This window comes from Carassius carassius, chromosome 27 (assembly GCF_963082965.1).
Source record: "Carassius carassius chromosome 27, fCarCar2.1, whole genome shotgun sequence".
Classification (NCBI taxonomy): Eukaryota; Metazoa; Chordata; class Actinopteri; order Cypriniformes; family Cyprinidae; genus Carassius; species Carassius carassius.
The window spans coordinates 7,943,141-7,957,405 of record NC_081781.1 but is presented as its reverse complement, the minus strand read 5'-3'; the positions used below and the strand labels follow the sequence as shown (position 1 = coordinate 7,957,405).

General features: G+C 38.5%; 1 protein-coding gene across 3 annotated transcripts in view; it reads left to right on the top strand.

Annotated features, from left to right (window-relative positions):
- Positions 1–14,265, top strand: part of LOC132106602 (nuclear receptor coactivator 1-like) — a 56,420-nt gene that overhangs the window by 40,883 nt on the left and 1,272 nt on the right. For 2 of the 3 annotated variants that reach the window (XM_059512427.1, XM_059512428.1), the window contains 16 exons: positions 269–375; positions 542–719; positions 1,123–1,302; positions 1,566–1,664; positions 2,592–2,732; positions 3,524–3,671; positions 3,750–4,728; positions 5,952–6,117; positions 6,213–6,395; positions 6,502–6,622; positions 7,474–7,645; positions 7,733–8,035; positions 8,270–8,368; positions 10,914–11,310; positions 11,425–11,599; positions 11,704–11,890. In XM_059512427.1, coding sequence (XP_059368410.1) covers positions 269–375; positions 542–719; positions 1,123–1,302; positions 1,566–1,664; positions 2,592–2,732; positions 3,524–3,671; positions 3,750–4,728; positions 5,952–6,117; positions 6,213–6,395; positions 6,502–6,622; positions 7,474–7,645; positions 7,733–8,035; positions 8,270–8,368; positions 10,914–11,310; positions 11,425–11,599; positions 11,704–11,890 — 3,635 coding nt within the window. The remainder of the gene's footprint in view (positions 1–268; positions 376–541; positions 720–1,122; positions 1,303–1,565; positions 1,665–2,591; positions 2,733–3,523; positions 3,672–3,749; positions 4,729–5,951; positions 6,118–6,212; positions 6,396–6,501; positions 6,623–7,473; positions 7,646–7,732; positions 8,036–8,269; positions 8,369–10,913; positions 11,311–11,424; positions 11,600–11,703; positions 11,891–14,265) is intronic. The other variant, XM_059512429.1, reaches the window with a different exon arrangement.

Below are 14,265 nucleotides of genomic sequence, written 5' to 3'. Positions count from 1 at the left end.
TTTTCACGATTTTATGATGAACTGTAAGTTTAAACGAACAGCGTTTATTTGACTTAGAAATATTTTAGAACATTATAAATATCTTGACTGTCACATTTATGCATACTTTATTATAATTAAATTATTAATTAAAAAATTATTTAATAATTTTTTATTAATATTGTGTTTTGTTTACTGACTCCATAGTTTATATTCATGCACTGAAATTTAGACATCTTTGGTGTTTCTTACCAGAAATGTAAGCATGATGTTCTTTGCCTGTCCATAGAAAAAGCAGCTCTGATGTCTCCAGATGATGAGGTGCAAAAGAGTGACATATCGTCCAGCAGTCAGGGCATGGTGGAGAAGGAAGCCCTTGGGCCACTTCTCTTGGAGGTATGTTAGACTTTTTAAACTCTTTATCTGCAGAAAAGACTGATATTGAGATTGTATGACCAAAATTTTCATTCTCTCCTCATCTGATTCTGGCTCAGTTCTTATGGTTGGGAATGACAAAATCTTATTTTAGTCCTCCATCTCTGTTCTCTGTCTGTTCCACAAGGCCCTGGATGGCTTCTTTTTCGTCGTGAACCGCGAGGGGCGCATTGTGTTTGTGTCTGAGAACGTCAACGGTTATCTGGGTTATACCCAGGAAGAGCTGAGGACCTCCAGCGTCTACAGCATTCTTCATGTGGGTGATCACAACGAGTTTGTGCGCAACCTGCTACCAAAGAGCCTTGGTGAGTCTCTCAGAGAGAAGGGCCACAGTAACAGCAAAACAGTAGATAAAGATTTAACAGAAAATTTTACACCTAACCAGACACGATGCAACATGACACATTTACAGCTACTCAAAAGATATTTGATGATTAATATAAAGCTTTGGCGAGTAGGAATTTGGACCAATGAAATTTCTTTGTGGGCAGAGCTATTAAATGAGTAACTGAAATTGTTTACATATTTATGTATATTTGTATTTTATAACCAACCGAGATATGGGAGAAGCAAGCTGGTTTTTTTGTGTTAGTTGTAGAAAAAAATGGTTTAAAAACAAAAGGCAGGTAGGGTTCTATGTTAATCATTCACTGTAAATACTAGCACAAAGGTTAGAGGTCAACCTCTCACATCTGTGTGTGTTTGCAGTAAACGGTGTGCCATGGCCTCAGGAGCAAAGCCGAGGGAACAGCCACACGTTTAACTGCAGGTTGCTGAAAAGGCCTCCAGACGAGGTGGACGCAGAGAACCAGGAGGCCCGTCAGCAGTATGAGCTCATGCAGTGCTTCACAGTCTCTCAGCCCAGGACGGTGCAGGAGGAGGGCGAGGGTGAGACCACACACACATTCATAAAATCATACCCATATAAATATTTAGCTTCGTGCAAGGAGTCTGGTGAAGCTGTCATTGACACGCTAGTGTTCAAATGTGAAATCCTTTTTTTTTATTTCGGGGTTCACTAATAATAATTCTTCTATATTGCATTTTTCTAACTGAATTATATTTAATCATGTTCTGTTCAGATTTGTGAAAAAATGTTCGGTATGTGTTGCATGTTGCACCTTAAACAGTTATGTCTCTGTTGTCCACAGACCTGCAGAGCTGTTTAATCTGTATAGCATGCCGAATGCCCCGTCCACCTCAGATCCCTGTTAGTACAGAGTCCTTCATCACCAAGCAGGACCCTACAGGTAGTGCTTCATCATATACACATACTTACTTAGTCTCAGCTGGAGGACTCTGGGCACATTATCATCATGTAGGAGCTCATGCAGTGTTATTGTCATATGCTAAACCAAAGACAGAAACATTGAAGTAAAAATAGAACAAATATTGCAAAGCAGAAAAACGTGGCTGAAATAGCTGTAGCCGAAATCTGTAGTTACTATAACAAAGACGGACACAAGTGTTCACACAGAATGTGTTCTTAATTGTATTGCCTTAATTGCAGTAAATATAAAAATGTTAGACTCTAGATGGTCTTTTGCAGTACGTCTCCCTGTTTTTTCAGAATCTCATTCATGAGATAATGATTTTGATTATAAGCACTTTTTAAAATGCATCTCCTGACACCTTAATGTTATGCCATTTCATTACACTCTATTTTTTTTTTTTTTTGTCACATCAACAAGTGACAGGTGCATTGAGCTGACAAATTGTTTCTGTAATTCCTGTCTAAATAGACACATGACTTTCTCCCTCAAAGAAAACTTGCTTAGTTTAGTACACTACTGTTCAAGAGTTTTTTTTATTATTATTATTATTTATTTATTTAAAGAAATTAAAGAAATTAAGGATTTTATTCAACCAGGGCATATTAAATTGATCAAAAGTGATAGTAAAGACATTATAATTAAAATATAATTACATAGAAAACAGTTATTTTAAATTGAAGTAATATTGAACTGAACCTGAAACTGTTCTTTTTCTGTTCTTGCAGAAGGAAGCACAAAATGGTTTGTTGTTAAATCTGGGACTTTAAAGCTTCCTCCTCTTGAACCTGAAGTCCTGTTTACAGAATCTAATGATCTTTCTCGGTGTTTGCTTTGTGTGTGTGCGTGTGTGTGTGCGTGTGTGTGTGCGTGTGTGTGTGTGCGTGTGTGTGCGTGAGCGCGCAGGGAAAATCATCTCTATTGAGACGAGTGCTCTGAGGGCCACAGGCCGACCAGGTTGGGAGGACCTGGTCAGGAAGTGCATCTATGCATTCTTCCAGCCTCAGGGCAATGAGCCCTCCCATGCCAAGAAGCTGCTTCACGAGGGTGAGCACATTCACCTCCGTTCTAGCTATTTTGAGTAGTACTTGACATTTTAAAGCAGTAATGATCTGACCTTGCATTTCTTTAGCTAGATGACTTTTTATGGATTTATTTGATGATATACACTCAGATTTTTATTCATACCCTCATTCACTCGTTCAAGGTGTTCTAATCTGCCCAATATGGCTGCAACCGACAATTATTTTGATAACTGATCAATCCGTGCAATTTTTTTATTATTATTATTATTAATCCAGTAGCCCAATTTTTATTTGCCTGAAAAAAAAACAGATTTATTATCTGTTTTACAGAACAAACATGTTATTTTCCTCCTTCAAAAGGTTATAAAAAGAAATGTATACATTATAGTTCAAAATATTATTTAATATAATTTAAAATAAAGTTTTTCTATTTTTGTAATATATTTGAATCATTTTTATGCATTCCTGTGATGGTAAATCTGAATTTTCAGCAGCCATTACTCCAGTCTTCAGTGTCACCTGATCTTTCATAAAGGATTCTGAAATTCTAATTTGTTGATAAAAAAAACATTTCTATTAAATTAAATTATTGTCAAATTATTGTATCTTGCTGAATGGAAGTATTTATTTTTGACAGCAAACTTTTGAATGGTAGTGTTAATATGCAGGGTACATGTGGATTTATCCTAAATTTAGAAGACAATTATAGTAAGCCAAAGGCAATTCTAGTTAGCAAATGAGTCTCTAAGTTGATATTTGTAAATGTGGTAACTAATACAAAAAATTTTATGCTCTATGTGTGTGTGTTGACAGTGATGACCCACGGCACGGCCATCAGTCCTCTGTACCATTTCACACTCAGTGATGGGACGTCCCTCAGTGCGCAGACGCGCTGCAAATTCTGCTGCCCCCCAAACCCAGACGTACAGCCCTTCATCATGGGCATTCACACTATAGACAGGTAGCTGATGATTTCTGTTGCATTTATATGAGCACATCACACAATACATATGTTTTTTGGATATAATGTTTGTTTTAGGGAACACAACACTGCTAGCTCTCAGGAAAACACTACCCCCAGCCTTCCGTCTCCTGCTGCCCCACCTTCCCGCTCACCTGCCCTGCAGCCCTCCAGTGACCTCAGCCTCCATCTCAACAACAGCAATGGCACCTGTGCCACTCCTGGACCCCCCACACCCACTCCACCAGGCTACCTGACGCCCAGCCGCGTTGGGCCCTCCCAGCAGGTCAGAAGCCCCTCTCCACTTGGCAGCCCTCTCACAGCCACCCCTACCTCATTCATGTCGCCCCGACCTCCACGGGGCAGCCCGGGCCTGGCCAGCAGCCCACGTGTGCCCGGCTATCCTTTTTCCCCCACGGCGCCCGGCATCCACTCGCCCGCTGGCGGACTGACCAGGCAGCAGTCTTGCGGCGACAGTGTCAGTTTCTCTCTCCCCTCTCCCTTACCCCCCAGACAGACTCCGACCCCCAGCAGCTCCCCAGCACGTCAGCCTCCGGCCAAACCGCCGGAAGCGTCCGCTGATGAGCCTAAGGTCGCTGCGGTGGGCAACCCCAAACTTAACCAGCTCTTGGACAGTGCCCCCGAACTCGACTCCCAACCCCGTCCCGCGACCATGGCCCAGTGTCCGGCTTCTCACAGCAGTCTGACTGAGCGACATAAGATTCTGCACCGCCTGCTCCAGGACACTAGTCCTGCAGATGCGGGCAAGGAGCCTGACATCAAGAAGGAGCCTCCGACCAGTCCTAATGCAGCCTTGGTAGCACGGGGACATGGGAAGGAGCCCCAGGACCACCAGCTGCTACGCTTCCTGTTGGATACGGATGAAAAGGACCTGGAAGACTTGCCTCCTCCGGCTGCCCTCAGCCTCCGTACAGTCAAGGTGAAGGCAGAGAAGAAAGGGAGCAGAGAGAATGTGCCCTGTGCTGCTGCTGCCCCCACCACCACCACCGTTTCTACAGTCCCTTGCTCGCCTCAATCCAGTGACAAGCCCAGCCCGGTATTTACTTTTCCGGTATCTTTATTTCATTATTCCTGCTTAATGAATGAATCTAAATACATTATGGGAAAAAATATGTACATGTAAGATTTAATATTTCTATGTACGTTACTTTGTTAATATTCTTTTAACATTTTTGATGGCCTTGACAGCATTTATTACATTTTTTTTTTTTTTTTTTTCAACTTTATAAATGATATTTTGATCAATTTAATACATCTTTGCTGAAAATAATTTATTTCTTTTAAAACAACTGACCCCAAACTTTTGAATGTTCTAGTGTTAACACTCCTGAGCCTTTGAAAGCCTGACCACAAATAGGATGTTTGGCTGACGGAAGTCTATTTTGACTATTTACTTTTTCTCAGAATTAATCTCGGCACCAAAATGACTATTTAATGAAGATTCTTTTTATTTCACAAGTGGTAATGAGAATGAGGTAATAATTAAAAAAAATGCACATCATGACAATGCTTAAACAATTTTAATTAAAAATTGCTGAAGAAAGCATAAGGAATTCACATTCTTATATTACAATAGTGTACTTATCATAATGTTATTTCAGAAGGCTCAAGCTTTAACGACGAGGTCAGTTTTCAGATGTTTTTGTTGAATCTTGCTACATGTTTTAAGGTAATATTAAAAACACTTGATATAGTTTTAAACATTTTTGTCAAGTAAAATTTTATTTGAATTGCCATTTTATTCAGTAAAGCTGAATAAGTGATTTTGACATGAAGAAATATAAACTCAATTTTATTTCACTTTTTGTCCGAAGACAAAAACTGATTAGCATTAAATATAATATAAATATATAGCTTGCCATTATAGCAGTGCACAAATTAAATTTGTTTTTCCATGCAATAGTTTTATATTTCTTTATGTGGGCAAAAACCAATATTAAATAGTGTTATGGCCCACAGTACACTGATCTTTTTCCACTTTCCAAAAGTCGCTGCATTGCATCAAACTCTTCTCACCTTTGTTACTGGACATGCCCATTCCAGCTTCAAACTCCCCTGCAGTGTCCTACTGAATATTAATGATAGGCCTTACTCTCGCTGTGTTCACTCTGTTACTGTTTTCTTAATCTGTCGAACCCATATGTTGATTTGAGGCAGTCACGTGTGGACTTTGTCTTTCTTGTGCTCTGGTGTGCCTTTTGATGTTGATGACCTTTGCTCTCATTTCCACTCCACCGCTGTGTGTGTTTACATAAGTAGCAGTTTCCCAGTACCGATCTGGAAACTTTGAACCAGCTCTTGCCCACTTTGAGAAGCTCTGTGGGGGGTAAAGCAGTAGAGGAGCCAGTGCTTGTCCAGCCCATTGAGGACATCCTTTCCATCGAGTTGAATGTGAAGAGAGAGTCACCAGGAACATCAAGCCAAGGTGATGCCCATCCCAAAGGAGTAATAATAAAATGAATATTTCAGTTGTCCTAACTCCTCAATAACTCCTTTGTCCTCCTCCACCTCTCTCTGTAGCATTCCCTGATGGATCAAACCTCTCAAATCAGTCCTCTTTTGAGTTCTGTGACCCCTCCACACCAAACCAGGGTCAGGTCCAGGTGCCGGATCTTGGACAGACAGACCCGTTTCAGCCACCCAAGGAGAGCAGCAGCCCCTTTGCCAATCCAACCAGCCTCAACTCTTTCAACACCAACACAGGTGCAGGATTGAACGTGTCACCATGCTTGAAAACAGAAACGGTTTGATTGGTAAACGAAGGGGAGAAGACTGTTAACAATTGTTTGTTTTGTCTCATTTGTTTCAGCACTGGCCAAACTGGAGCTTCCTGAGTCTCAGCAGTTCCAGCCCTTGTCCCTGGTTGAACCAATGGCTTTTGATAGCAGCTTGGGTAACCAGACACAGGCCCCTCTGTCCTCTCCTCAAGAGTGAGCGTTTATCAATGTCATACAGTAATTCTTGATCATAATCAGGTTATAGAAATGAACCAAACAATTTGATTAATATCACAATAACTATTCATTTATATTTTATTTTATTTTATTTTTTACATGTAATGTATACCCTAGTTTTGTTATTGCTAGCAACTAAAATAACCTATGTAAAATTACACAAATTATCTAATAATCCCAAAATTTCTTTCTAATTTGGGTGGGGGAATTTTAGTTAAAAATATAATTAAAACAGATATAAAAAAAAGCCTCAACAGGGCTTTGTGGGACTTTGTTGAAATTCATAAAAATGTGGAAGTTAATATATATTTTAACTACAGTAAGTAGCTGTGTTATTTTAGTAAAATTTATGTAATGATACATTATTTATAAATATTTTTCATTAGCCTTTATTTTAATATTTTCTTTAGGTTTTAGTCATTTTATGTGTCTGTATTGTATTTATTAATTTGTTTTTGTTAAATGTTTCTATTTATCTTTTTTGTTTTGTTTTAGGTTTACATTTGTGTTTACATGTGCTGAGAACATTCAAGTAAATTATCTCTGATTAATATCAGTGTGTAACTGTTCATTTATGAACTATTAGCTGGTCCAATGTTTGACCTCATCTCTCAAGAATAGATAGAAATATTTATATTTCCAGTCACAATTACTGCTATGAATATATCTGAGTCACAAGGAAGCAGATGTGCACTTTCACCCAAATTCTACTTACCTGCCAAATCAGTAAGCTGTGCAACATAACATAGAATTGCCAGCCGCTTAACCAAAGTTCCTTTCTCCTCATCATAATCAGAATCCTAAATTACCTTCTTCTCTGCTCTAAGTAGGCAGTGTGTTCCGTGTCCGCTGGATAAGATGTTGTGTCCGCCCACCACACCCGAGGGCTGTAACGACGAGAAGGTCCTGCTGGAGCAGCTGGTCACTTTCTTGAGCCGCACCGACGAGAGTGAGTTGGTCGAGCTGGACAGAGCGTTGGGCATCGACAAGATTGTTCAGGTTAGTATTATTAGAAAAACATTCTTCTCATACCTTTTGCAAGAACAGTGTGTGTGAAGGTTGACCGCTTTACTGTCTCACCTACAGAGTGGATGCCTCGAACCTGTCACCCAGAACTTTCCTCAGTCTCAACCTCCAACACCTGTACCCATGGACCCCAAGCTGCCCAGTTACCCCTCTCAGTTCCCCACCTCACCCTCACAATTTCCTGCTGAGATGGGCACAACACAGGGCATGAGTTTCGGGGCCCCAAGGATGGCGTTTCCAGGCAACGCGGGCATGGCGGTCCGGCCCGGGATTAATCGAGCTCCTGGTGTGCCCAACCAGCTGCGACTACCTCCCAACCAGCTGAGACTCCAGCTCCAACAACGTTTGCAAGGCCCGCAGCAGGTAGAGCTTCAGCTTTCACTTCATTGTGTAATAATAAATGTGAATGCACAACTTCTCAATCCCCCTTTTTGGATTTTCTTGTGCTGTGTAACGGATCCAGTGCATGCTTTTGATTTCACCCTTTTCGAATAACATGCTGTGGAACGAACCTATTCTTTTGTCGAGTGCAGCTGCTGAGCGAACGTGTGATTAGTTGCACTTGTTTAGTGGTGATATATCTCCTCTCTCCATCAGCTACAGAACAGGCTTGCGGCCATGGGCCAGTTCCCACAAGGGGGGCATGTTGCCATGGGGATGCGTCAGGGCATGCAGCAGCCTCAGATGCCCTCTCAGGTTAGCGTCACATGCTCCGAGAAAATTACTGGATGTCATTTATAGGGGTGTAAGCATTTGCTCTGACAATGGTTTGATTTGATTAGGATTGTTTATCTCAGATTTGAATCTTAGCCACAATTCACTTTGATTTGATTAGTTTTGGTATGGTTCATATTTTTTTTATATGCTGACAATACACCCATTGCTGTTTATATATATATATATATATATATATATATATATATAGTGCTCAGCATAAATGAGTACACCCCCTTTAAAAAGTACAAATTCAATAAGTAGCTCAATGAACAATTTCCGAACTTTTCACAAGGCTGAGTTTTATTGAACACTTATTTAACTCCATAACATGAAATTAAAGGTTAATAATCTAACTTAGATCACAAAATCTTCAGTTTTACTCAAATTAGTTGAAGCAAAAATGAATACACCCCACAACAAAAACTACTAAATCTAGTATTTTGTATGAACACCGTGATTTTTAAGGACAGCACCAAGTCCTCTAGGCATGGAACGAACAAGTTGGCGACATATTGCAACATCTATCTTTTTCCATTCTTCAAGAATAACCTCTTTTAGAGCCTGGATGCTGGATGGAGAGTCATTCTCAACTTGTCGCTTCAGAATTCCCCACAGGTGTTCGATTGGGTTCAGATCAGGAGACATACTTGACCATTCAATCACCTTCACCCGGTTCTTCTTCAGAAATGCAACAGTAGCTTTAGATGTGTGTTTTGGATCATTGTTGTGTTGGAAAAGTGCACGACGACCAAGTGCACGGAGTGATGGCAGCATCTTCTCCTTCAGTATAGAGCAGTACATTGTTGAGTTCATGATACCATCAATGAAATGCAGCTCCCCAACACTAGCAGCACTCATGCAGCCCCACATAAGGATACTGTAGGCACCATGCATTTTTCTTTGAAATCCATAACCTTTACGCGCCATACAGTTTTTGAACCATTAGTTCCAAAAACAGTGATCTTTGTCTCATCACTCCAGAGTATAGAGTCCCAGTAGTCTTCATCTTTTTCAGCATGGGCCCTAGCAAATTCTAGGCGTGCTTTTTTGTGCATGGGCTTTAGGAGAGGCTTCCTTCGTGGACGATACCCATGCATGCCATTCTTCTGCAGTGTGCGTCGTATGTGTTCACGGGAAACGGTAACTCCAGTTTGGCTTTCTACTGCTTTAGCTAACTGCAGTGAATTTGCATGGCGATTTTCTTCAACCCTTCTCATAAGAAGACGCTCCTGTCGAGATGTTAACCTCCGTGGACGGCCTGGACGTCTCTGTAAGATGGTTGCACTTCCATCTTTCTTAAATTTTGGATCACTTTTGCTACAGTATTTTGACTGATATGTAAAGCTTTGCTGGTCTTCTTGTAGCCCTCACCTTTTTTGTGTAAAGAAATGATTTCCTTTCTCAGATTTTGTGACATTTCTCTTCCATGGGGAGCCATTGCTGACAGTATGAAATGGGAAAGGCTTTTCTTTAAGTAATGCCCTTTTATAGTCACCTGTCTGCTGGACACCTCTTAAATGAGTCATTAAACTCACCTGTGGTTGAATGCCTGTTAATTAGAATTTTGTAGTGTTAAGTGTAGCTTTTCTCCTAAGACTATAATTAGGGGTGTACTCATTTTTGCAACATGGGCTTGAATTAATTTGTTAGGAAAATCACTTTTTTGTGTGTGCAAATTAACAAATCTTGTTTGCAGTCAATGGCCCACATTTGTGGGAGTATTTTGTAGTATAGTATCTCAGAAATGTTGATTCTGAAAGGAAACTAAAGGTTTTCTGACAAATGTAGTGGGGTGTACTCATTTAGGCTGAGCACTGTATATGTATTTATTTTGAAGCTAAGTTTCTATAAATATTCTGACAATCATTGATAGTATTATTTATAATTACTATTAGTAGTATAATTAAAATTGTATTACATATATATATATATATATATATATATATATATATATATATATATATAATCAGTATTATTTTTATTATTGTGAATAAGCTGGTAGTATTTATAAATACATTTGTGTGCATGTCTATTAGAGGTCGACCGATGTATTGCCAAGGCTGATATATCGGCTGAATTTTGGCATTTTGCAAATATCGACATCGGGCGATAAGTTTTTCTGCTTGGCCAATGTTTTCAAACTTCTTTAAATTACGTGATGTTTCTTTTGTAAGCTGTGTACTTTTTTAGGAAACAAAAAAGGTTTATATCTACAGAAGTCTATGGAACGAAAAACTTCGAAGCTCAAAATCTCAAAACTACTCATAATGCAGACAGAAACTTATAATTCCAAGGTTGTGCTTTGAGGCACAAAGCATAGAAAAATAAAACTACTAGTATTATGTCCTGTTTTACATACATTTACAAGAGCAGTGTGTTATATAAAAAAATGTAAACATTATTATTGTTGTTGTTGTACATAAGACATTTTCCGTGTCAAATCGATGCATATGTGCATTTTTACATTCACAATCATGATTTGTTTTTCTGTATGAAACTGAAAGCCCTGTCTTCTCTCTCACAGCCTCCACTCAATGCTCAGATGATGGCCCAGCGGCAACGAGAGCTTTATAGTTTCCAGCACCGCCAGCGGCAGCTTCTGCAGCAGAAGGTCATGCTGATGAGGCAGGGGATGAACACAGGACCGTTGGGGGTTCAGCGAGTTCCTAAGGGCCCCCAGCAGCAACAGCCACCACCACAGCAGCAGCAGTTCGGCTTTACTCCAGGCTACAACGTCGTGCCTGGAAACACCCCTACCTCTCCAAGCCATTTTAACCCCATGGTAGGACCTCTGGACCCCAAGCTGCCTGCCAGGGGGGGCATGGGAAACCAAGGCATTATGGGAGGCATTCAAGGGCAGTTTGGGGGGCCAGTGAACACTCCTGTTCAGCAGGGGCTTTTCCAGCAATTTGGGGGGTCTGGTATGTCCCATTTGTAAGCTACTGATTTATCATGACCAGGGTTATATTAATAACAACTTTTAATGCTTTTATCACGATCCCTAAAAGAGCCAATGTACAACTTGTCTCTCACAGGCATGATCCAGCAAGCAGATCCATCCTTCGCTCCTGAGCTTAGTCCGACCAGCCCCCTACTTTCACCGCAGAACTCCACCTCCCAGAATCCTCTGCTCCAGCAAGCGCAGCCTCCACCTGGTTATCCATCACCTGACATAAAGAACTGGCAGCAAGGGGCCATGGGCAACAACAGGTGTGGTGTTTGATATTAGTCACCAAAAGGTCACAAAACTGTATTCAATTGGTTTTTATGTGTATTAATCTTCATTTAAACCGTTTCTTCTTGTTTTGTGTCAGTTTGTATAACCAGGCAGGCCAGCCTGTCTCTCAGAGCTTTGGGCAACAAGGCGTGTATAACAACATGAGCATCACCGTGTCAATGGCTGGAGGGTCAGGAGCGGTGAGCACTCTACCTCCTATTGGACCATCTGTCGGCATGGGCAACAATAACCTTGGCAACGTCACTTCAATGTGTAACGATCAGGTAAGATGGTCACTGGTTATTTATTGAGATATCTTAAAGTAGGGCTGTTACGGTGGCCACCAGCGGTAGTGCATGTGATGTCACGCACTCTATAGAAAGCATTATTGATTATTTTATCACACCGCTGGCATAAGTTAGACAGGGTGTATTTAACTTTTTTTTATTTAGACTACTTTCTTGTTTAACTGTATTATTTCTTTGATATTTATTTTAGTGTTTTGCAGGCTGTGTATTCACTAAAGGATGCTTAAATAAACATGAGCTTACAAGTTAAATCGGGTGTGTTAGATGAGTGAGACAGTGCTGGGCTGATTTTTAGAGATGTGTATATATATATATATATATATATATATATATATATATATATATAAATACACACAAATATATATATATATATATATATATATATATATATATATATATACATACACACAAATATATATATATATATATATATATATATATATATATATATATATATATATATATATATATATATATATATATATATATACAGTACAGACCAAAGGTTTGGACACACCTTCTCATTCAAAGAGTTTTCTTTATTTTCATGACTATGAAAATTGTAGATTCACACTGAAGGCATCAAAACTATGAATTAACACATGTGGAATTATATATGGAATTATATACATAACAAAAAAGTGTCATATTCTAGGTTCTTCAAAGTAGCCACATTTTGCTTTGATTACTGCTTTGCACACTCTTGGCATTCTCTTGATGAGCTTCAAGAGGTAGTCACCTGAAATGGTCTTCCAACAGTCTTGAAGGAGTTCCCCGAGAGATGCTTAGCACTTGTTGGCCCTTTTTCCTTCTGTCTGTTAGTCATGAAAAAAAGAAAACTCTTTGAATGAGAAGGTGTGTCCAAACTTTTGGTCTGTACTGTATATATATATATATATATATATATATATATATATATATATATATATATATATATACCTCCTGCGTTAATTGCTTTAAATATTTTTAACGCGTTAAACTGAAAAAATTTGTCGTCTGCATTAACGTGCTAATTTTGACACCACTAATATATTTACACACACATTATATATATGTAATTAATATTAAATATATATATATATATATATATATATATATATATATATATATATATATATATATATATATATATATATATATATATATATGTGTGTGTGTGTGTGTGTGTGTGTGTGTGTGTGTGTGTGTGTGTTATTCACTATTATTTGTATATCTCTCTCTCTGAACACCGCATCACCGGTGGTTTTTGGTCCATTACCATCGCAGTAGTAAAAATCTGCCACAGTCACAGCTCTATCTTAAAGGGATGGTTCAAAGAAAAAAGAATATATAATATATATATATATATATATATATATATATATATATAAATAATAATAATAAATTATTATTATTTTTATTTATTTTTAGAAATGCTGGCAACATGTTAAAGTAAAAGTATATATTTTTTTTTTATTTAATTTTAGTTCATTTAAATTTTTTCAATTATTGAAAATGGTTTTTATTGTTTTTTTTATTATGTCTGTTTTAATTAATGAATAATAACATGGAATAAGGTTTTTGAAAAGAAAACAAATGTTGTACAAAAGGTTGTATTTATTTGATCAAAATTATATATAAAAGTTATATTGAGAAATATAATTACAATTTAAATAACATTTTTAACCGTTTTTTAACAGTATTGGTATATAACAGTATATAATATATTTTAAGATGCCATTTATTCCTCTAATGACAAAGCAGAATTTTCAATAGCCATTACAATAGTATTCAGTAGCGATGTGCTGGTACTAGTATCGGTGAATAGGGCACATGCATACCATTAGGTAGTTGTTTAAGAATGCACTTTGCAAAAGGAGCAACATAATTTCCTCATTATCTTCAGCTGGCATGTTCCTGTGACAACGCAGCACGTCCATCAGCAGATTCGCTGATGGACATCGACATAAAAACAATATACATTTTATTATTTTAAAAAGTTGTGTATATATTGTTTTTATATATTATATAGCATATTTTTTTTACTTTTTAAAATATAAAGTGTATGTTTATTTGCAACAGTTAAGCGATAGTTATGCGATAAAAAAAAACATTTATGACAGTAAAACAGTGACATCTGCTGACTGACAGGAACATCCCAGCTGTCACTTCTTTTGCGAAGTGCTTCCTAACGACATGCCCTATGGGGACATTCCAAAGTCCCCACTCCAAGGGGATAGGGATGATCACTTTCATTTGGAATTTACCCGGGAACCGTTCGGTACCGAAACTAGTACTGGCACACCCCTAATATTCAGTGTCACATGATCCTTCAGAAATCATTCTAATATGCTGATTTGGTGCTCAAAAAC